At 44.7% G+C, this 25,033-nt stretch overlaps 1 protein-coding gene across 1 annotated transcript in view; it reads right to left on the bottom strand.

Annotated features, from left to right (window-relative positions):
• Positions 1-840: 840 nt before the first annotated feature.
• The window catches only part of gss (glutathione synthetase), a 65,925-nt gene continuing 41,732 nt past the window's right edge, over positions 841-25,033 (bottom strand). Inside the window, exons 8-13 of the mRNA XM_038803682.1 lie at positions 20,491-20,568; positions 20,101-20,170; positions 15,380-15,574; positions 13,459-13,540; positions 5,566-5,755; positions 841-4,514 (exon numbers count right to left, since the gene is read on the bottom strand). Coding sequence (XP_038659610.1) covers positions 4,391-4,514; positions 5,566-5,755; positions 13,459-13,540; positions 15,380-15,574; positions 20,101-20,170; positions 20,491-20,568 — 739 coding nt within the window. The 3' untranslated portion in view covers positions 841-4,390. The remainder of the gene's footprint in view (positions 4,515-5,565; positions 5,756-13,458; positions 13,541-15,379; positions 15,575-20,100; positions 20,171-20,490; positions 20,569-25,033) is intronic.

Below are 25,033 nucleotides of genomic sequence, written 5' to 3'. Positions count from 1 at the left end.
GTTAATATATAACACAAACAGTAAGGGTCTCAACACCGAGCCCTGCGGAACATCACTTGGAACAACTTTCCAATTGCAAGGGCAGCCATTGACCATTACCCTTTGTTTCCTGTTACGAAGCCAACTTTTTAATCCAGTTTGCCACATTGCCCTTTCTCCCTGTAGTGGGCTTTCACTTTCTTGACCAATCTGCCAGATGGGACTTTGTCAAACACCTTGCTCTCACTTATGACTTTTGTCATGCAAGAGTCCCTTTAAGAAAAATGTGTTTTCTCAAATGGCTGCAGTGATGTCATTGTGTGGCTGGAGCTGGAATGTGATTCTGCCTTTTACTTTTGTTTTGAGCTGGAAGCTCTCTTTGGCTGTGTTTTAGTTTTGTTCTCAGTTGAAGAGCTGCATTCAAGCAGATGTATACTGGTCTATCTCTCTCTGTATGTTAAACAAAGTGTTTAGATCAATTGATAATTTAAAAGTGATAACTGTTCTCTGTAGAGAATTCAAACCTACTGTCTTTGTTAAAGTGTTTTGGCTTATGGATGTTGTTAGGAAAGTTACTAAGGGTTACCTATAAAGTGCTGTATCTGAGGCGGTTATCAGTGCTGGTAGTTGCTAAGATGTTTACTGTGGGTTTATAAAATGTTAACTGGATTCATAGAATAAACATTGTTTTGTGTTAAAAGTACTTTAGATCTCCGTTGCATCACACCTGTAAAGTGGGCCTTGTACTCCCCATAACCAAAATCTATTAAATGTTGTGGGTCAGGTGAACTCCATGATATACTTTGGTGGTCTCTAAACCCTAGCCCATAACACTTTGCAAAGCACAAAATAAACAAGAGATTGTAAATCAATGATGTATTTATTAATAAGTCTAGAACAATTTTTTCATATACAAAATATCCAACATTTTCCATAGAGAGAATCTGAAACAGTGAAGACTACGCCATTTACTCTGCGTCATCCATGCACAGGGTTCCAGTTTGGTCTCGATTAGGATTTTCAGAGGCAGCATCTAGTTATTAAACTACTTTATATGGCAAGAGAGCAAGTTTGATCAAAATTACAATTCTTTTTTTTTAATTGAAATTTCAGAAAGCACATTTCTGTCTGATTTTGTCCCACACACAAGGGAAGTTTGACAGGAACATAGATGATAAAGAATTGGAGCAGCACGATTTTAAATTCTCATTTACTGGCAGAAGGCCAGTGATGCAGCAGTGAAATATCGGTGGAAACGGCGCAGAAATAAAGCAACGTCCCCAATTAATATGCCATCCCAGAAGTGCAGTACACAACAGGAAAGCACTGGCAGAATCCAGCAGAGTGCAAAAACAACTTGCATTTACCTAGCACCTTTCACAACGTCAGGATGTTCCAGTGGGCTTCACACCAAACTAAGTAGTTTGAAACACGGTCATGATACATTGCAATAAAACATAAAAAACAAGAACCAATTTTATCTGAAGTTCAGAATGGTAGAACAGTATGGCACATCTGACACTCGCCCTGTTAATTCATTATTTTCTCTCTTTTTCACTGCGAGGCAACTGTGACATTGCTCTGTGATTGATAAACAGGTTTGGCAGTAACCAGGATGGGTCTATGGGGGTACACAATGCTGATAGTAACAATTTATCTGAACCCATGCCTCGTGCTTCTCAGAAACATTACTAAAGTTGCCAATCTTCACTTCATTTAAAAACAGCGGAGGGTATGTATGATTTTTGATGAGGTAAATAGGTAATGTTGCCGGCCACTCTCTCCTTCCTTCCCCCCCAACAATCTCCATCCACCTCAAGGTAATAGAGGAAGACACCCGGATACCAGAGTGCATTCAGCAGCCAGAAACTCTCGTCTCATCACACTGCTGCCATCCTGTGGAGGAAAGGCAGGTGAAGCCTGGAAGTGGGTGAATCCACTCAGATCACATGTTCTGGGCACTAACGCAGTACTCGGATGGGAACTAAATCGGGGCAGTTGTGAAACTGCAATGGAACCATATCGACTTCACTCATTCACTCACATCAACCAATCTGGGCTTCACTGTTAGAAACTAGCGGAGATGCATTTCGGAGGAAAATAGATAAACACTGGGGAGGAGGAAGCAGTGGGTGAAGCGCTGATGGTGAGGTGAAGAGGCATTGGATAACAGTGATATAAACAAGGTCACAGGTTCAATTGCTGTAGTGTGCTAGATTAGCTAATCTCGCCTCAACGAGCACAGGGGAGCGACAACTGAGCTGTATCACAGGGAGACTGAAAAAAACGTTACATCGAGAGTTTCTACACAAATGACCTTAGCTCAAGAGTCTATGAATATACTGTGAGAGATTAGGTTTAGCTTTAATGCAGTCTCCTGCACCATGCAACAGGCTGGTCACTTGAGTTGAGTAATCGAGGGTTACTGGTGCCCGGAGAACCAAACTCCAGCCTGTCAATGACTTTACGAGAAGGGAAAATTGTTTAAAATTTCTTTCCATAAACAGTTTAAAAGGACGCAGGTACAGAGGGAATTGGAGGTTTAACATTTGAAGGTGGAAGGACACATTGAGCAAGCTGTCTTGGGAAGGATGTCAAGGCCTTGGAGAGGATGCAGAGAAGATTTACTGGAACGGTCTCATAAACGAGGGACTTTAGTTTTGTGGGGAGATTACAGAAGCTGCAGATATTCTCCTTTGAGCAGGAAAGATTTCATAGAGGTTACCAGAATTACGAGGGGTTGAGAGAGAGTAAATGAGGAGAAGCCCTCACCACTGAGAGTCAGTAACCAGTGGAGGCAGAATTCAAGTAATTGGCCAAGAAGCAGAAGGGAGATGAGGAGAGGAAGCTGGTATGATCTAGAATGCATGGCCTGGACAGGTGGTGGAAGCAGATTCAATAGTCAGTTTCAAAAGGGAATTGGATAAATACAACAGGCTGAATGGGTTCCTCCTACATGAGAAATAGGAGTAGGCCATTCGCCCCCTCAAGCCTGCTCTGTACTCGATGATGCTATGAATTGGCTATAATGAAAATACTTTTAAGAATGCACGGTTATAATCTGTGGCCACTTTTGCATTGCGGTCTGAGTTTTGATGGTCATGAACTGGAACCCAGAGGTGAAGGGGAGCAGTCAGCAGCATAATTGCATTTAAATAAGTGAAGTTGACCATGTCCCAGGTCAATGATGGGGTATCTGACTAATTGCTACATCTTTACAGAATTAGTGAACGGGATGCTGCTCAAAACATTCAATGTGAGAAACAAAACAGCCTTGCATCATGCGGCTACCAGAAGCTTTGCAAGCCAGACTTCAGTCTTTGTCTCTTCTGTTTTTACCTTCACCCACTTTGATCCTTCCATGCATTTTTAAGCCTTTATGTATCAGCCACCATAGTGGATGAATACAAGAGAGACTTCAACTTCCACAGCTGACTGGACAGCAGCACACTGGCACATATTTAGCTGGATGTACAATTTCCAATCGACTTCACCTTACAATGCCATATTGACAAAGTTGATGTTTAATCAGAACACTTTGCCGTGTGACTTGAGTCACTAACTTTAAATTATTGGTTAATTCAGTTGTTTGAGCATGAAAAAAAATGGCTTGAATAATCACTTTAGACCGGGTTACCTCGGCTGTATGAATGTTGAGCCACAAGGATTAAGGATTTACTGAAAAATGGATGAGTCTGCTGGTAGGTCACATTATAGATACCAGAGCTGTGACAGCCAGACCTGGCTGTGCTCCCAATATATCATCAGACTGCAGAATCTTTAGTGAGTAGCCACCAGTAGATTTGACGTGACATGAGAAATGTTTAAGATCAAGTCAAATGCAGGCTGGGAGACGGAGCATTGGGACACCATCAGCCAGCTATTTCTCCCACAGAAATTAGGCAAAACACATCAGAAGGAAGAGAGACTGATGAATCACTCACTCACAATTTATATTCAGCTTTTACACCCGCCCCACTGCTCTCTTTGAGGAAAAGACAACTCATGCATTATGGAAACTCCCAATGATGTACGTGGGGATGAGACACACTTACAAATTAACATTATCTCAATTATTATTTTATTCTATTCTGATGCCGAAAACCCAGTAAACAACTGCAGGAACTTATTCTTCAGCTTTGGACTGTCTTCATTCTCTTGGTCCTTTTAGTCCGTAACTGGAAAGTGATGAACGCTTCACTAAAAGTTTGGTGATGAATACCCTACGCCTTTGTATATCTTCCCTGCTTCCCCTTGCCCCCCCCACCCCCCCACCGGCTTACCTAACCTAGCTCAAGCACGAGGATGTGGGGAGAGGGGCAAAAGCAAAACGTTTCACTTGGAACCCTGTAATTTTACTGCTGCACACTGCACACACACACTAGGCCATACACTTCAGGAAATCTGTCGTTCAGATAAGATAGGGTGTGTCCAGGACTGCCACTCCAGCAGACACACCTCCGTCTGCAAACTCCGTGCTCTTTGTGCGAAGCAGGTGGCCAGGGCTTTCATTCATGACCAACTTCCGACACTTCCTACAAGATAGAAGCACAAAGAGGGAGTTAACGAAGACTAACAAAAACGAATCAAACAACACACAAAATCGGTTCTCACCATCACACATTATATTTTCCTTCTCATCTCCCCCACATCGTCCCTTAGTCTGCTGAAAATGTCGACTCCTTTGTGGGACAGTACGACAAGGGAAATAGCTCAGGTTAAAAGAGAGGAGCCGCAGACTAGTCGCTGGGACAGAAAAGATGAACAAAGCCTTCGCAACATCTGCGGCTGTACACCGAGGCCTTTGACAGGGTGGAATGGAAGTACCTCAAGAGGTAACTGGAACCATTTGGGTTTGGGCCAGTATTCACCTCCTGGGTGAAACAAAATTGTATATAAACACCTGTAAATATGTGTGTCGGCCATAATGGGCAATGTAAAATATGTATTCCGGTTAAAGGAAGGTCACGGTCACAGTGGTTGTTATGAAGTTGCTAGCATGTAAATATAAGGGGCTGTTTAGCACACTGGGCTAAATCGCTGGCTTTGAAAGCAGACCAAGGCAGGCCAGCAGCGCGGTTCGATTCCTGTAACAGCCTCCCCGAACAGGCGCCAGAATGTGGCGACTAGGGGCTTTTCACAGTAACTTCACTGACGCCTACTCGTGACAATAAGCGATTTTCATTTTCATATGTGTTGTTTTTTGCGTGTTTTTTTCTGATCATGTAGAATTTATAATTTGTTGGATATGAAATATGAAAACTTAATTAAAAAAAAACATTTTCATACTAAAGTTCACTTTAATACACCATATCCCTATTTGCTTGTGGATTCACTGCTGGAGCAAAGTATTCTTTTCTTTACAGTTTTACAAATTGAAGAAAAATGTTGGGGTCTCATCAGGTTTCCTCATATAAATTGGGGTCTGGTCCAGGATCGGAATACCGTCTTGTGAAAAAAGCTGGGACTCACAGTACGATCAACTAAGTCAGCACACCTTCAGCAGAAAGTAGGAGTGAGGGCAATGCGTGGGGGAAACACCATAAAAGGTGGGACAGTAATTAGAAGATCAAGACCTCTACTCACCTGACGTAGACCCCAAACACTCCCAACTCAACCACGCACTCTGACAATTTCAATGCTGATCCTGGGTGCAGTAAGTAATTCTTCACTGTCTGCGGTTTGATCCTGTCCATCAGGATATAGGCTGATCGCTTTGGTCCATCCTTAATGTTTCCAAGCAGCTGCTTGAGCTCCTCTCCGAAAATATTGTTTCCTGACAGAAAGGCAAATACAAGGAATAAACACGCAGGAATTCTGGCAAGAAAAAGACTCTCAGCCTCCGTCAACTAACGGTTTAATCGTAGGAAAGGGGCAACATGCATTTAGCTGCCCTTTGACATGGAGTAAAACCCCAGGAGGTTTCACCGATTTAGATGAGAAATGAATGTGGAAGAACTCAGGGTGGAGGCATGGATGAAGAGGTAGACTGAGAGCAGTCCATCTCTGGTCATGTCTGATATCAGATATAGTCTAAAAATTTGTTCTTGGTCCCTGCACATCCCTGATTTCCATGCTGTGAAAACCCAATGTCACTTCACTGTGGATAACTCCTCGACCAGCACCATGTTTAACTTGCTGCCAGGTCCTGGGCCGACGAGATTCCCAATCAACACATCGACCAGAATAAAACATCCTTTGTTCATCCCTGGTCAAAGTCTGTTCAATTAACAACACTCTCTGTCAACTTCCCCAGACCAATAATCTGCACGTTCAGGGTGAAACGAGCTTCAAATTTCATATTCTAGCATTAAATTCCATTCCTTCAGTGCCCACCCCACTTCATAATCCCTCTGCATTTATTTGAAGGTTCCTTGTCCCCCATGTGCCAATCTCCTCCGGGGTTAGAATCATAGAATTTACAGTGCAGAAGGAGGCGATTCGGCCCATCGAATCTACACCGTCCTTGGAAAGAGCACCCTACCTAAGCCCACACCCTCACCCCGTAACCCAGTAATCCCACCCAACCTAACCTTTTTGGACACTAAGGGCAATTTAGCATGTCCAATCCACCTAACCTGCACATCTTTGACTGTGGGAGGAAACCGGAGCACCCGGAGAAAACCCACTCAGACACTCCGCACAGACAGTGACCCAAGCGGGAATCGAACCTGGGATCCTGGAGCCGTGACTTGGCTCTGTAGCCGTGACCAGTCCCATGTTACCGAACACATTCTTTTCTCTTCAAATCCCATACATCCTCTGTTCTCTCCACCTTTAACCACTCTCAGAACCTTGAGATCTCAGTCCCCAACCTTACCAAAGACCTCATACTCCCTGCCACCCTGCTATTCTTTGCAAGGCTTCAGTTGCCATCACTGCTGCCGCTGTTTTCACCACTAAGGCTTCCACTCGCTGTTGATTATTTTCACCATTGCAAAGCAACTTGGGATTCCCAGAACTCTGTATGCCTGTGCCGTAAACACTCACCGAGTCCCATTCAGACCTATTCTCACTGATTTACACTGGCTCCCAGTCTGGCATTGCCTCCACTTTAATCAATTTCACCCATGATCTTGTCCCTCCCAACCTCTCCACCAACAGCATAATCCTCCAGGATCTCTGCAGCTCTTCTAATTCCTGCCGTGCCCACTTCACGGATTTCCACATCGCTACAACCGGCAGCTGCACCTTCAGCTGTCGAGGTCCGAAACTCTGGAATTCCCTCCATAAATCTAGTCACTTCTTGTTATGGGCCTGTGTTTAGAAAACTCCAAAGTACATTACGGAGTTCATCTGATCTTTAACTGTTTATTGAATTTAGCTAGGGTGAGCAGAAGAGTCTGCCTTTCAGGTGTTATTCAACAGACTTCTTAGGCGCTTATAATAAAAAAAAAGCTGTATTCTAAGAATTTAGTTAACATTTGTATAAACACACAGCAAGAATTTTTATCAACTACTATCATAAAACCCCAAACAGCTACAGTAATCTATGCATAACCCTTAATGAATCCCCCCTTAACTGTTCCAATTTAATAACAAAATCCAAGTAAAACCAGAAATCCCTTTTCAAAGGTGTGGCCCAGCACACAGCACTCTTACTGGGCGTGTCGCGTCTTTTCGTCCGACGTCATTTCGTCCAACGACACTTCGTCCACGTCTTTTCGTCCAACGTCTTTTTGTCCGCCCGTCTTTTGGTCCAACGTCACTTCGTCCAATTAACCAATTGCAAATCAACTCCGTATAAAAGCATTTAATTGATAGAAAGCAGGCACAATACAGCAAGTGAATTTAATTGCTAAAATGCAAGTAATTGATGAAATTCAAGTAAAATACAAGCTTAAAAATGCAGTTAAAAAGTTAAAAAATCTAAAAATGCAGTTAAAAAGATCTAAAAGTTTACTACTGATGAATTCCCGAAATTACTTAAAATTGATGTAAATTGTGAGCAACATTCCTCAAGAAATCAATTTTCGCTGTGGGATCCTTTAACGAGGCTCGTTAAAGGGGAGAGAACGATAATAACTATCCTTTAACGAGAGAACGATAATAACTATCCTTTAACGAGGCTCGTTAAAGGAAAGAGGCCGGTAATAAAGATCCTTTATTGTATATTATGTGCATTAGAGAAGATTTCCATGTACAAAAGTTAAAGTGGAGTGGTGCTACTAAGCAAGTTACTAAAAGTCAAGTTACAAAAAGTCTTTGACAAAAAAAATCATCCAGCAAAAACACGTAAAAAGTCACAAAAAATCTTTGACGAAAAAAATCACCGGACAAAATGACGTTGGACCAAAAGACGGGCGGACAAAAAGACGTTGGACGAAAAGACGTGGACGAAGTGTCGTTGGACGAAATGACGTCGGACGAAAAGACATAGCACCCTTACTGGGTAAGACCTGTTATTGATACTCTGTTCCCGTTTTCAAACAGCAGACCTGAATTCCTTCCAGAAAGTAATTATCTCTTTTAAGTTACCAAGTAGTCTGAAAACAGCTTTTAAAATGGAGAGAGAGAGAGAGAGAGGCAGGCCAAAAAAAGCCTGCTCTGTCTGAATCCACAGCAGCCAAATGTGAAAGTGAAACAAAAAGAAAATCCCAGTGCCACAGCCCAGCTCCACCCACACAATGATATCACTGAAGACCAGACAAAAACCTTTCTTAAAGGGACACTCACATGACACTTTTCTTTTCAGCCACTCTTTCCGGTCTACCTGTCACACCTGTCCCAGTGTGGCTCATTTTCAAATTTTGTTTAATAATCACTTGTGAAATACTTTTGAGGTGCTTTGACAAAGATGTGCATTAATACAAGCTGTTTTATTACTTTAATGGTGCATGCTAATGTTGAGAGGGGGGAAGCTATAAACGGTGGAGAGGTTTAAGAAGTTACTTTGAGCCTTTAAGGCATGATGTGTGAAGGTTCTTTTGAGGAGGCCGCAGGACTTGTTAGCTCCACCCCAGAGGATAGACTGACTTTAGCTCAATGTCCTAACTGAAAGACAGCACCTCCAGCAGTGCAGCACTCTCTCAGTAATGCACTGAAGTCTCAGTTTGGATTTTGTGCTCGAGTCCCTGGAGTGGGATTTGAACTCCCAATCTTCTGACTCGGTTGTGCTGCCACTGAGCCCCAGCTGACATCTGGCACTTTGAAGAAATAAATTATTTCTGATACTTCCCACCGACAGGGCGATGGTGGTAAAATCAAACCGAGCATTTTACGCTCTCAGTTTAATCCAGCAGAGGGCAGCAGAGCAGAGCTACTGATTGGCTGTTCCGGGGAAATTTGCATACGTGCAGTGCGGTCAGCCTAATTTGAAGGTGGTTTGTGGAGGGGCTGTTGTCAAACGACAGTTAAACCCGAAACACTTCGTCAGTGTTTCCCCCCCTACCTCCTCCTCTAACCAAAAAAAACCCATGGTCGTTGGGAAGCGGGAGCAGGGGCCTGTCGTGAAGGTGAGTGAGTGCCTTTAAATTTGCTTACCTTTCAGCGGAAGCAGGGTTTGAGGGAATATCAGGTAAGCTCTTCCTTTCTTTTTCTTGTTTTTTTTAAATCTAGAGGTGATGTCAGGGAAGGCAATACAATGCTCCTCCTGCAGAATGTTTGAGGTGAGGGACGCCGTCAGTGTCCCTGCTGATTACATCTGTGGGAAGTGCACCCAACTCCAGCTCCTCAAAAACCGTGTTAGGGAACTGGAGCTGGAGCTGGATGAACTTCGGATCATTCGGGAGGCAGAGGGGGTCATAGATAGAAGCTTCAGGGAAGTAATTACGCCAAAGAATAAAGATAGATGGGTGACGGCGAGAGGGGCTGGGGTAAGCAGTCAGGTATACTGCTTTGGATACTGTTGGGGGGGGGGGGGGGGGGGGGAGACTTACCAGGGGTCAGCCATCGGGTACAGGTCTCTGGCACAGAGTTTGTCCCTGTTGCTCAGAAGGGAAGGGGGGAAAGGAGTAGAACATTAGTCATTGGAGACTCCATAGTTAGGGGGATAGATAGGAGATTCTGTGGGAACGAGAGAGACTCGCGGTTGGTGTGTTGCCTCCCACGTGCCAGGGTCCGCGATGTCTCAGATCGTGTTTTCGGGATCCTTAAGGGGGATTGAGAGCACCCCCAAGTCGTGGTCCACATAGGTACCAACGACATAGGTAGGAAAAGAGATAGGGATGTAAGGCAGGAATTCAGGGAGCTAGGGTGGAAACTTAGAGCTAGAACAAACAGAGTTATTATCTCTGGGTTGTTACCCATGCCACATGCTAGCGAGTCGAGGAATAGGGAGAGAGAGCAGTTGAACACGTGGCTGCAGGGATGGTACAGGAGGGAGGGTTTCAGATTCCTGGACAATTGGGGCTCATTCTGGGGTAGGTGGGACCTCTACAAACGGGATGGTCTACACCTGGACCAGAGGGGTACTAATATCCTCGGGGGGAGGTTTGCTAATGCTCTTTGGGAGGGTTTAAACTAGTTCAGCAGGGGATTGGGAACCTGAATTGTAGCTCCAGTACACAGGAAGCTGAGAGTAGTGAGGTCATGAGTAAGGTTTCAAAGTTGCAGGAGTGTACCGGCAGGAAGGAAGGTGGTCTAAAGTGCGTCTACTTCAATGCCAGGAGCATCCGGAATAAGGTGGGTGAGCTTGCGACATGGGTTAGTACCTGGGACTTCGATGTTGTGGCCATTTCGGAGACATGGATAGAGCAGGGCGAGGAATGGTTGTTGCAGGTGCAGGGGTTTAGATATTTCAGTAAGTTCAGGGAAGGTGGTAAGAGAGGGGGAGGGGTGGCATTGTTAGTCAAGGACAGTATTACGGTGGCTGAGAGGATATTTGATGAGGACTCGAATACTGAGGTAGTATGGGCTGAGTTAAGAAACAGGAAAGGAGAGGTCACCCTGTTAGGGCTTTTCTATAGGCCTCCGAAAAGTTCCAGAGATGTAGAGGAAAGGATTGCAAAGATGATTCTGGATAGGAGCGAAAATAAAAGGGTAGTTGTTATGGGGGACTTTAACTTTCCAAATATTGACTGGAAACACTATAGTTCGAGTACTTTAGATGGATCCGTTTTTGTCCAATGTGTGCAGGAGGGTTTCCTGATGCAGTATGTAGATAGGCCAACAAGAGGCGAGGCCATATTGGATTTGGTACTGGGTAATGAACCAGGACAGGTGTTAGATTTGGAGGTAGGTGAGCATTTTGGTGATAGTGACCACAATTCGATTACGTTTACTTTAGCGATGGAAAGGGATAGGTATAAACCGCAGGGCAAGAGTTATTGCTGGGGGAAAGGCAATTATGATGCGATGAGGCAAGACTAAGGATGCATCGCCTGGAGAGGAAAACTGCAGGGGATGGACACAATGGAAATGTGGAGCATGTTCAAGGAACAGCTACTGCGTGTCCTTGATAAGTATGTACCTGTTAGGCAGGGAGGAAGTGGTCGAGTGAGGGAACCATGGGTTACTAAAGCAGTTGAATCACTTGTCAAGAGGAAGAAGGAGGCTTATGTGAAGATGAGACGTGATGGTTCAGTTGGGTCGCTTGAGAGTTACAAGTTAGCTAGGAAGGCTCTAAAGAGAGAGCTAAGAAGAGCCAAGCGAGGACATGAGAAGACTTTGGCAGGTAGGATCAAGGATAACCCGAAAGCTTTCTATAGGTATGTCAGGAATAAAAGAATGACTAAGGTAAGAGTAGGGCCAGTCAAGGACAGTAGTGGGAAGTTGTGCGTAGAGTCCGAGGAGATAGGAGAGGTGCTAAATGAGTATTTTTCGTCAGTATTTACACAGGAAAAAGACAAAGTTGTCGAGGAGAATACTGAGATACAGGCTACTAGACTAGAAGGGCTTGCGATTCATAAGGAGGAGGTGTTAGCATTTCTGGAAGGTGTGAAAATAGCTAAGTCCCCTGGGCCGGATGGGATTTATCCTAGGATTCTCTGGGAAGCTAGGGAGGAGATTGCTGAGCCTTTGGCTTTGATCTTTAAGTCATCTTTGTCTACAGGAATAGTGCCAGAGGACTGGAGGATAGCAAATGTTGTCCCCTTGTACAAGAAGGGGAGTAGAGATAACCCCGGTAACTATAGGCCAGTGAGCCTTACTTCTGTTGTGGGAAAAGTCTTGGAAAGGTTTATAAGAGATAGGATGTATAATCACCTGCAAAGGAATAATTTGATTAGAGATAGTCAACATGGTTTTGTGAAGGGTAGGTCGTGCCTCACAAACCTCATTGAGTTCTTCGAGAAGGTGACCAAACAGGCGGATGAGGGTAATGCAGTTGATGTGGTGTATATGGACTTCAGTAAAGCATTTGATAAGGTTCCCCACGGTAGGCTATTGCAGAAAATACAGAGGTATGGGATTCAGGGTGATTTAGCAGTTTGGATCAGAAATTGGCTAGCTGATAGAAGACAAAGAGTGGTGGTTGATGGGAAATGCTCTGACTGGTGTCCAGTTACTAGTGGTGTACCACAAGGATCTGTTTTGGGGCCGTTGCTGTTTGTCATTTTTATAAATGACCTGGAGGAGGGCGTAGAAGGATGGGTGAGTAAATTTGCAGATGACACTAAAGTCGGTGGAGTTGTGGACAGTGCAGAAGGATGTTACAAGTTACAGAGGGACATAGATAAGCTGCAGAGCTGGGCTGATAGGTGGCAAATGGAGTTTAATGCAGAAAAGTGTGAGGTGATTCATTTTGGAAGGAATAACAGAAAGGCAGAGTACTGGGCTAATGGTAAGATTCTTGGTAGTGTGGACGAGCAGAGAGATCTCGGTGTCCATGTACATAGATCCCTGAAAGTTGCCACCCAGGTTGAGAGGGTTGTTAAGAAGGCGTACGGTGTGTTAGCTTTTATTGGTAGAGGAATTGAGTTTCGGAGCCATGAGGCCATGTTGCTGTTGTACAAAACTCTGGTGCGGCCGCATTTGGAGTATTGTGTGCAGTTCTGGTCGCCACATTATAGGAAGGATGTGGAAGCATTGGAAAGGGTACAGAGGAGATTTACAGGAATGTTGCCTGGTATGGAGGGAAGATCATATGAGGAAAGGCTGAAGGACTTGAGGGTGTTTTCGTTAGAGAGAAGGTTAAGAGGTGACTTAATTGAGGCATACAAGATGATCAGAGGATTAGATAGGGTGGACAGTGAGAGCCTTTTTCCTCGGATGCTGATGTCCAGCACGAGGGGACATAGCTTTAAATAGAGGGAGATAGATATAGGACAGATGTCAGAGGTAGGTTCTTTACTCAGAGTAGTAAGGGCATGGAATGCCCTGCCTGCAACAGTAGTGGAGTCATTGGATAGGCATATGGACGATAAGGGAATAGTGTAGAGGGACTTTAGAGGGGTTTCACAGGAAGGCGCAACATCGTGGGCCGAAGGGCCTGTACTGCGCTGTAATGTTCTAATGTTCTATGTTCAGGTGACCTTTATACCCAAATACAAGAGGACAATTTGTCCTTGAATTTCCAACCAGAATGCAGCATCATTGTACCTCCTCCCTCCCTCTGTGGTTTCAGCACAAAGGCTTCGGGGTCTTCCACTGCTTTCTTTATTATTTCATCACCCTCAGGACCCTGTCAACACAGAGAAAGTCCAAGTCAGATTATTAATCGTTTACAGTGGAAGGCCATTTGCTTTCTTGTGGGTTAATTTTCTTCAATTTGTCACTGCGAGAAAACCCAGTTTGATCTTCACGCTTAGTGTACTGATCAGGTGAATATAACAACGTGCTTCACAAAGTGTCCCCTCTTCCTTATCCTCTCATTTCCTCCTCCATTCCTACCGCTCCTGAAGCACTCGCTCAGGGTGGAGTTGGGTTTTAGGAACACACACTGATTTCCAGTAGCTGCACTTGTGAATGCTAGCTCCTCCGCCTTTTCCTCCCAACAATTCTACCACGAGTGTCAATTCCTTTCTTTGAGGTCCAGAGATGTCCTTGGGTCTCCTTAACCGAGTATCATTTAGGGCGGCACGTGGCACAGTGGTTAGCACTGCTGACTACAGCACTGAGGACACGGGTTCGAATCCCGACCCTGGGTCACTGTCCGTGTGGAGTTTGCACATTCGTCCCGTGTCTGCGTGGGTTTCAGCCCACAACCCAAAGATGTGCAGGGTAGGTGGATTGGCCACGCTAAATTGCCCCTCAATTGGAATGAAAATAATTGGGTAGTCTAAATTTTTTAAAAATTGAAAAAAAAATTGGCCACTTTAAATTAAAAAAAAACTTTCAGAAAATTTCAAATTTTGCCATTTGCCAGAGTGGGACTCGAATCCAGGTTGCCAACAAATTACCCTCGGTGTCTGGATTACTAGTCAAGTGACAACACCACAATGTCATGGTCTTACTACACGGGCTGCACGGTTGCACAAGTGGATAGCACTGTGGCTTCACAGCGCCAGGATCCCAGGTTTGATTCCCCGCTGGGTCACTGTCTATGCAGAGTCTGCACTTCTCCCGGTGTCTGCGTGGGTTTCCTCCGGGTGCTCCGGTTTCCTCCCACAATCCAAAAGACGTGCAGGTTAGATGGATTGGCCATGATCACCTGCCCCTTAGTGTCCAGGGTTGTGCGGGTTAGGTCTGGTTACGGGGTTTCAGGGATAGGGTGGAAGCCTGGTCAGGGTGCTCTTTCGGAGGATCGGTGCAGACTCAATGGGCTGAATGGCCTCCTTCTGCACTGTAGAGATCTTATGGGCAGGATTTTCCGAGCACCCCACCTCGCGTTTTCTGGCGAGGGCGGTGGCCCGCCAGCGGGATCGTCCAATCCCGCCATTGACTGAACCCCTCGTCTCCGGGAGACCCGTACGGGATACCGGAATTTCCCGCCAGCGTGAACAGCAGGTAAATCCTGCCATGTGATTCTTCCAGATTTCAATGCTGTAACAGGGTTTAGTTCAAGGAGGGTATTCAGGGACATAAAAGCATCACAAGTAAATGGAGTTACAATGCTGGTTATCCATAATCTATGGAAGGTCAGATACCGAACAGGCTGAAAGGACTGCTCCGGTTCTTATGCATGGGCCAGCTAGTCAATACTTCAACCAGCACTGTAAAGAAACAATTCTCAGGCATCAATTCCTACTCTATATTAATACAACCTCCCTTAATGTAAACAGGAAACATTTACATTTTAACATGAGATTAACAGGAATATTTCAGTGTCACAATTGATGGAAAGCTCTGATCAATATGGAAAGTGTTGCAGTGAATGGAAAAGTTAAGTCAAGGGTCCTGGTTTCACTGTGTGTGGCTACATTTTGTACAGTAAACCTCTCATTGCAAAGCCAGCTTTCTTTAACCACAGCCCAAACCCCAGTGCATGGCACCATTTACTATCTGTGCATCTGGCCACCCCACTCCACAGGAGAGCAACCAACTGGAGCATTTTGAAGCTGTAAAGTGCATCTATCTTTACCTCATCGATGCTGTACAGGCCGACGAAAGTAGCACGGATTCGCTCAGCGGACTTTGGGCAGTCGGTTAAGAACTTCTCCACCATTCCACTGCGTGCAAGCTCCTGTTGTATTTTCTTGGTTCCCACAAGGTGAGTGGCAATATCCGGACATTTAATAGCTTTGGAACGCTCAATCAACAATCGTGCAACCCAGCACTGTAGCAAAGGAGGAACAAAAAGTCAAATGGGCAGCGATCGTCTTTCAACATGGCGCAATATTACCATTAATCCTGTGTAAGACACGCACTATCCGCTCACAAACATTACTTATCCTGTGTAAGACATGCACTACCCGCTCACAAACATTCCTTATCCTGTGTAAGACATGCACTACCCGCTCACTAACATTACTTCCTGCTCTCAGGGGTCATATTTTGCATCAACTAAACCAGGCAGATTCGGGCCACAAGGAGGTTCAGTTGATCTATTTTACAAAAGGTTACACAATACATTGAAGGATGAGGTTGGTCCATTTGGTCCATCCTATTTCATACATACAGAACAACTCTTCATTCCCCTCAGAACCCTGCTGAATTGCTGTTTAAATAATTTAATGATTTTGCTTCCTCCATTCTGTGTAGACATTTCCTTGAAGATTTTAAATACATGAATAGGATGGGAATAGAGGGATACGGACCCAGGAAGTGTAGAAGATTTTAGTTTAGATGGGCAGTATGGCCGGCACAGGCTTGGAGGGCCGAAGGGCCTGTTCCTGTGCTGAATTTTTCTTTGTTCTCATTTGGGATGTGGTTCAGCTAAATGTGAACAAAGTCCCACAGTGAGCGCATTTAGCCAGATGTTTCCCGGCACTTGCAGCGTTGAGATACACATGGCTATAAAACGCCGGTCACGTTAAATGAGAGGCTTCAGCAGAGAACGTGCGGCCGAGGCCACACAGAGCCCCGCGTAGAGGAGCTCCGCTCACCGGAATTCTCAGTATGGCGAGATTGGGGTGCCGCTTCTAAATGACATCCCAATCTCCAAGGCCCCCCTGCCATCCCCAACCTCCCACCAAGCCCAAGTGTGCTACGGGAGGGTCCCATCCCCCTGCCGCACCCCCACCAACACCTGCACAGGGCCCGATCACCAGCACACAAAAAGTGCCAGATTGGCAAGTGGCAAACTGGTAGCGCCAGGCCAGCACCCAGGTGGCACTGCCAGTGTGTCCAGGTGTAACACCCGCAGTGTCAGGGTAACACCCTGCCAAAAGGCATGCACCTGGGGGCCTCCGATCCCTTGGGAGATCCCCACAAGTGCTGTTCCGCCTAGTCCCTGTTTGTGGAGAACAGTACTGAACGACGCTCGCCTGAGGTATCCGAGACAAAGGGGATAGATCTCAGACCTTGGGTACCTTGAGAATCTGCACATTAAAGTGAGACTAGATGTCGCGCTCTAATATACAGATTTGCCACAAAGTGATCCCATCCACAATAGGCAGGATTTACATCACAACATCTCGCAAGATCACTTTAGATCTGGTCTCACATAGCAAATTAATATGTAAAGTATTTTTTCTTCTTTTTAAAAAATAAATTTGGAGTACCCAATAATTTTTTTTCCAATTTAGGAGCAATTTAGCGTCGGCCAATCCATCTAACCTGCACATCTTTGGGTTGTGGGGGTGAAACCGACACAAACACGGGGAGAATGTGCAAACTCCACACGGACAGTGACCCAAGGCCGAGATTCGAACCCGGGTCTTCAGCGCCGTAGTCCCAGTGCTAACCACCGCGCCCTATTGATATGTAAAGTTAAAGCGCATGGGATTACGGGCAGTGTCTTGAGATTGATAAATGGATGGTTAGCAGACAGGAAGCAAAAGGTTGGAATAAATGGGTCTTTTCTGATTGGCAGGCAGTGTCTAGTGGGGTAACCACAGGGATCTGTGCCAGGACCCCAACTGTTCACATTATATATTAATGATTTGGACTAAGTGTATTACCTCCAAATTTGCAGATCATATAAATTTAGTGGGAGGGTGAGCTGTGAGGAGGATGCAGAGATGCCTCACCAGGATTTGGACAGGCTGGGTGAGTGGGCACATGCATGGCAAATGCAGTATAATGTGGATAAATATGGGATTATCCGCTTTGGTAGCAAAAATAGGAAGGCAGATTATTATTTGAATGGGTGTAAATTGAGAGAGGTGGATACTCAGCCAGACTTTGGTGTCCTCGTGCATCAGTTGCTGAAAGTAAGTGCGCAGGTATGGCAGGAGGTAAAGGAGGCAAATGGTATGTTGGCCTTCATAGTGAGAGGATTTAAGTATAGAAATAAATATGTTTTACTGCAATTGTATAGGGCATTGGTGAGGCCACACCTGGAGTATTGTGTGCAGTTTTGGTGTCCTTATCTGAAGAAGGATGTTCTTGCTATGGAGGAAGTGCAGCGAAGATTTACCAGGCTGATTCCTGGGATGGCGGGACCGTCATATGAGGAGAGATCAAGTTGGTTAGGATGATATTCATTGGGGTTTAGAAGAGTTGGGTGGGTGGGGGGGGGGGAGAGAGAGAGAGAGAGAGAGAGAGAGAGAGAGAGAGAGAGAGAGAGAGAGAGAGAGAGAGAGAGAGAGAGAGAGAGAGAGAGAGAGAGAGAACCTGAAAGAAATTTATACAATTCTAACAGGATTAGACAGGGTACATTCAGAATGTTCCTGAAGGTAGGGGAGTCCAGAACAAGGGGTCATAGATTGAATATACGGGGTAAACCTTTTAGGGCTGAGGTGAGGAAAAATTTCATAACCCGGAGAGTGTTGACTCTGTGTAATTTACTGGCACAAAAAGTAGTTGAGGCCAAAACGTTGTGTAATTTCAGGAAGGTATGGGGCAGCACGGTGGTGCAGTGGTTAGCACTGCTGCCTCACGGCATCGAGGACCCGGATTCGATCCCGGCCTTGGGTCACCCTCCGTGTGGAGTTTCTGAATATTCGCCAGAGTGGGGCGACTAGGGGATTTTCACAGTAACTTCATTGCAGTGTTAATGTAATGCTACTTAATAATATAATAATCTTTTTATTGTCACAAGTAGGTTTACATTAACACTGCAGTGAAGTTAGTGTGAAAATCCCCTAGTCGCCACATTCCGGCGCCTGTTCGGCTACACCAAGGGAGAATTCAGAATGTCCAATTCACTAAACAGCACGTCTTTAGGGACTTATGGGAGGAAACCCAAGCAGACATAGGGAGAACGTGCAGACTCCGCACACACAGGGACCCAAGCGGGAATTGAACCTGGGACCCTGGTGCTTGTGACACTAATAAAGATTATTATTATTACTGGCAATTATATGGAATCCACAAGAGTATGTCCGCCAGGATTGGGTCCAGGGTAATTTTTGATGTTATTTTATAGCTTAACTTTGCCCTTAGGGCCCAAATTGCATTCCATATTTTAAGATATTCAACAAAAGAACCATAAATGAGATAGTAATGTTTATACTCAATGGGTTATAATCTGGAAAGCACTGCTTGAAGATAGCTGGAAGTAGATTCAATAAGTAGCTTTCAAAAGAATAAATAAATGCCTACAGGGAGGGGAAAAGAATCAGAATCAGGGAAAAATCAAGTGGAAGTGGTCCTATTGGATAGCTTTTTCAAAGAACCTGCGCAGACACGAAGGGGGTCTCCGTCTGTGCTATTATCTGACATAACTTCCCAATTAACAGGGTACACAGGACAGGAAAGTCCCCAGTCAGCGTTCTAAAATCGGCGGTGAACTGGTAAACCACAAAACTGAAGCAACGCTCTGGGGGTTCCAGATTCGGATCTCACCATGATAGATTGTTAATCCTGGAGTAATGCTAAAGGTTCCAGGTTCTGATCTCACCATGATAGATTGTTAATCCTGGAGTAACGCTAAAGGTTCCAGGTTCCGATCTCACCATGATAGATTGTTAAACCTGGAATAACGCTAAAGGTTCCAGGTTCCGATCTCACCATGATAGATGGTTAAACCTGGAATAACGCTAAAGGTTCCAGGTTCCGATCTCACCATGATAGATGGTTAAACCTGAAGTAATGCTCTGGGGTTCCAGGTTCGGATCTCATCATGGCAAATGGACAAATTTGAAATTGAATTCTGAAATAAATCTCCTGTGGCAGGCGCAGTTCACCTGATTATTTGTGGCATAGTGGTATAGGTCACTGAACTGAAATGAAAATGAAATGAAAATCGCTTATTGTCACGAGTAGGCTTCAATGAAGTTACTGTGAAAAGCCCCTAGTCGCCACATTCCGGCGCCTGTCCGGGGAGGCTGGTACGGGAATCGAACCGTGCTGCTGGCCTGCTTGGTCTGCTTTAAAAGCCAGCGATTTAGCCTGGTGAGCTAAACCAGCCCCTGTCTGGTAAACCACATGCCTAGAGCAATGTTCTGGGGCCCTCCAGTAGATGGTAAAATCGCCATGTGACAGACACGGGTGAAGCAAAAAGAAATCACCAACGTTTCCTGATCAAGGTTACATTTGACTGAAGTCTAAAAAGGGGGCTTTCCTTCCACCCCTCTGCTCCCATCCAGTGCACAGCTCAGTGTATTTATTCAGTGACAATTGGTACTATATAAACCAAGGATGTCCTACATCTGAACTCTGGTCTGTGCAGGGTTAGTTGCTCTGAATGTATTTGTTACTATTGGCTTGGCTGCTCAGCAAGAGTCAACGGAAAGCAAAAATGAATTGTGCACTCACATCATCATTGTGGTAATCCTCTGGATTGTACCCAGTGCGAAAGTAAGCAACTGCAATTTCATATCCATCCCTAAACATCAACACATTATGGACAGTCATTATTACAAATCTATTTACATCTTTAATGTTCAGGTTAGACATCATTACCTTATGGAAATCGAACCTAGTCCCATAGATTATGTCAAACCAAATCCAAAGCCCGCGTTTTATGGAGGAGAGAGAAAACTAAAACTCCTAAAAGGTTGAGTATTTGCCCCAGATAAAAATCCAGCTATAACACATCAGACATGCATCAAGAGTAAAGTGAATTATTGCTGCTAAGATGTGCTGCAGACAGTTGATTCGAGTCCCTCCTTTACAACACACACAGGAAATGCTAAAAACACTCACACAAAAAGTCGTTTCTCATTGTCCAAGGACCCTCTCTCGTATATGTCCAGAGTCTGTCTCCTTATTACACGAATATTTCTGCATTGATAAAGCAAAACTATTAAAGCAATTATCAATCGTCTGACAGCTGAAATAGGAAGAGAAAAACAGACACGCACACTTTAAAAACTTCAAAGACCAATGGACACTGCTGAAAACAGACATGCTACCAAAAGCTATCTGCATTCCAATTACCCAGGAAAGACAAGGGGCGGGATTCTCCATCCTGCCACACCTGTTTTCCAGTGCGGCCCCCCCCCCCCCCCCCCCCCCCCGCCGGATCCTCCATCCAGGCAGCCGGCCAATGGTGTTTCCCATTGTGGGCAACCCCACGCCATCAGGAAATCCACAGGCGTGAGTGCGCTGCCGGCGAAACGGAGGATCCCGCCAACGGAGAATCCAGCCCAAAGTATCTCAAATTTTGAAAAGGTTAACGAACCATTTCACACTGCCACTATGTAGTGTCTAAGCGAGTGCCGTTTTTCACTACCAGGAATCTGCCGCTAGTCCAAAAGACATTCCGCCTGCCACACAATTGAGAAATGCGGTGTATGAATTTCAGGGCCAGTGCGATGCCAGCTACGTTGGCCGTATGTCCCAGTGACTGACTGATCAAATCAAAAGCGTCACTTTGGTTGTTTGTAACAGCACAGCTCAGACCATTCTCAGCCAGCTGGGCTTGCACAACAAAACATCTGGTGCGATTCCGCGATTGGGCAGCATTTGCTGAACAATCTGGAGTGCAATAATAGCTCCGCTAACAGCCAATTTAACGTAATAAATTAAGCTCGTAACATGACTCATTTAGAAGCAACATTCATTCATAGGCAGGGACTCAGACCCTGTGAACAAAAGGAATATATTCAATTAGTGTTGATATGCCAAATAATCAACGCCTTTTTTTCCTGGAGCATAAATTGTCACATTCATTTGAAATGTCTGCATTTGTCCTGATGAGTGCAAGATGAAAAGGTTTGGCAACACTTCTCTTTTCAGCAATATCAGGGGGAGTGATGAAAAAAAAAAATCAATGCACCGGTTAACTTTGTGTTATTTTCCTCCCCAAAATTATTTTGTCTGTGTTAGGACGGGTGCACAGGCAAGGACCCCAATTTGCTACCCAGGCGAGGACCCCAATTTGCTACCCATTGTTCCCTCTATGGGAACGCGCTCAGCAGAAGCCTAAATTTAGGATTCCTGACAGATTACCCCTGAACGATTATGCTCCTGGGTGGGGGGCTGGCAGGGGAGGGAATGAACTGGAACCCCATCTTTATAACCCCTTCAATTAATCATAACAAGATCAATTTAAACAGGATACCTTCCCTTGTGGATAGGTTTTCCCAACCTAGATGCACTTATGTTTTAAAAGGAGCCAATATAACCAGGCTTTCTTGAGTTAAAGAACAAGTTTATTAGCTACTAAAACAAAAGAAGAAAATAATGAAATGCAACATACATACAAAAACAAGTCCAAAAATAAAAGTTAAAAAAGATATATGAAATAGCATGTGACTTGTCCGTGAGAAGTAGATGGTGAAACATTGCGGCCATTAAGTTGGCTGATTCCGGCAGCGCTGACTTTGACAGTTGATTTGGAGATTCTGGGTTTGCAGGTTAGCTGAGAGTTGTTCTGTTTTCTTTTCGATTATGGCTTTGCTGATTTGACTTGCTTCACTTACAGCAATCAGAGAGAGTGACTTTAGCTGCAAACAACAGGGGTATCCAGCCAATGTTCTCCAGCTGTGTGGTACTCACAGAACACGCTAGCACAATGGAATAGAATACCACACCAGTGCACAGACCAGAGTTGGAGACACTGGATTAGAGAGAGCGCAAGAGAGATCAGATCTGCAGCTGTCTTTTTATTCTAGTTCCCTGTGTTTTTTCTGGAAGGGAAAAGCTACACGAATGACTGGGAAAGAACTCACAGGATAATAGTAGTTTTTGCTGAAATGGTAACCAGCTTCCATTATTTCCACAGAGATTATAGTTCAGTTTCCACATTGCCTCTTCCTTTGGAATGTTTGTCTGAAAAATGGTGTGACGTTCCGATGTCTCTCTCGGGACAGAGTACAAAGCACTTCGGAATTATTTAGGCAGCCACTTAATTACATTCTAAGAATTTATGTTCTCAGCCACCTTTGGCTTGCATGTCCAATTTTAAAAACACAGATCCTACTTATAAGCTGAATATGTCCGTAAGTAATTCGGGCTATGATTCATCATCATGACACATGCATTTCAGTTCCTCTGCTGTTGCTATTCCTTAGCATAGGGAATGCGCTACAGGTGTGCCCTCAGTAGATATTCAGGCTGATGTAAGGAAGTGTGTACTGTACACAGGATAGAGCCAAAAACCCACTGCAGCTTTTGATTTAAAAAAATCCTATAATGCAAATCCCCAAAAGGATAGTTTATGAATAACCCTCAGCATCAAATTTAGAAAGCGCTCAGCATCAAATTTAGAATAGATTACTGGTGTATTTATTTTCTAGAAGTACAGCAGGAACAGGTTCCGACACTCCCAGTGTTGGAGAAACAGCTTTATTTATATTAGCATCACAATTCTTCTAAGAGAAGAGGAGGCAGAGAGGAGATTTGTCAGGTGTTCAAAATCATGAGGGGCGTGGGCAGAAAGTGAGAAACAGATCCCATCACTGGAAGGATTGACAACCGGACGGCACAGATTCAAGACGGTTGATAAAAGGAAGAAAGACACGAGTAAGATCTTTATAAAACAAGGCTGTGCCTTTGTCCGCTCCTGGCACCCCGGTGGTTCAACCGCTCAGTTCTCACCGGACTTTTCGGGAGGAGTTCAAAACAACCTAGTGGTTTTCGGAGACTTTTCGAAGGGCAGTTAAGAGTCACCTGCATTGCTGTGGGTCTGGAGTCACACAAGGGCAGTACGGTAGCACACTGGCTAGCACTGTGGCTTCACAACCCCAGGGTCCCAGATTCGATTCCCCGCTGTGTCACTGTCTGCGGAGTGTGCACATTCTCCCAGTGTCTGAGTAGGTTTCCTCCAGGTGCTCCGGTTTCCTCCCACAGTCCAAAGCTGTGCAGGTGAGGCGGATTAGCCGTGCTAAATTGCCCTTGGTGTCCAAAAAAGGTTAGGTGGGGTTATTAGGTTACGGGGGTAGGGTGGAAGTGAGGGCTTAAAGTGGGTTGGTGCAGACTCTATGGGCCGAATGGCTTCCTTCTGCACGGTATATTCTATGTTTACTTGGCAAGGACGGCTGATTTCCCTCACTGAAGAACATGAGTGAGCTGGTTGGGTTTTTCTGAAACCCGTGTAGTTTCATGATCGTCATGGCCAAGATTGGCTTTTATTTGCAGATTATTCTTATTTAATTGAATTTAAAGTTACACAGCTCCCCAAGGTGGCGAGAATTCATGCCTTTGGAACATCAGTCCAGGCCTCTGGATTAAGCGTCCAGTAACAATACCATCACTGTGCCCCTAGGCAAGCTAGAAAACTGTAGATGCAATACAAATGTCCTAAACTGTGAAGTGTTCACTTCAGTAGAAAAAAATTAAAAGGCAAAATTTGTTTGAATGGCAAGAGATTTGGGAAATGTTTGCAGTCAGAGATTTGTACATGAATCACTGAAAGCTCATTTCTGATGCAGCAGGCAATTAAGAAGTCAAATGATACGTTTGCTCATGTTACGCAGTGATTGGAATTTAAGAGAAAAGAAGTCTTACGAAAATTCTATTGGATATTGGTTAGGCTACATTGGGAACAAAAACAGAAAATACTGGCCAATCTCAGCAGGTCTGACATCATTCTGTGGAGAGAAAAGGGAGCTAACATTGAGTCTGAATGACTCTCGTCATAGCTTCAGACTTGAAACGGTAGCTCCAGTATTTTATATTTTTGTTTCAGATTCCAGCATCCGCAGTAATTTGTTTTTAACTACAATTGGAATACTGAGAGTAGTTTTGGTCTCCTGCAGAGAAGATACATTTCTCAATGTGTGCTTTTGTAATTCGTTCATGGGACGTGGTCGTCACAGGCTGAGCCAGCATTTATTGCCCATCCCTAATTGCCCTTGAGGGGCAGTTACGAGTCAACCACATTGCTGTGGGTCTGGAGTCTCATGTAGACCAGACCGGATAAGGTCAACAGATTTCCTTCTCTAAAGCACATGAGTGAACCAGACGGGATTTTACGTCAATCGACAATGGTTTCATGGTCGTTAGGCTTCTAAGGGCAGCACGGTGGCACAGTGGTTAGCACGACTGCCTACAGCGCTGCGTACCCGGGTTCGATCCCGGCCCTGGCGCACTGTATGTAGAATCTGCACATACTCCTTGTGTCACTCCCACAACCCAAAGATGGTAGGTGGATTGGCCACACTAAATTGCCCCTTAATTGGAAAAAATAATAATTGGGTACTCTAAATTTTAAAAAAATCATTAGACGTCTAATTGCAGATTTTTATTAAATTCAAATTTCATCATCTGCAGTGGCGGAATTTAAACTCGAGTCCCCAGAGCA

This window comes from Scyliorhinus canicula, chromosome 7, assembly GCF_902713615.1.
Source record: "Scyliorhinus canicula chromosome 7, sScyCan1.1, whole genome shotgun sequence".
NCBI lineage: Eukaryota > Metazoa > Chordata > Chondrichthyes > Carcharhiniformes > Scyliorhinidae > Scyliorhinus > Scyliorhinus canicula.
This window is presented reverse-complemented; position numbering and strand designations above follow the sequence as displayed.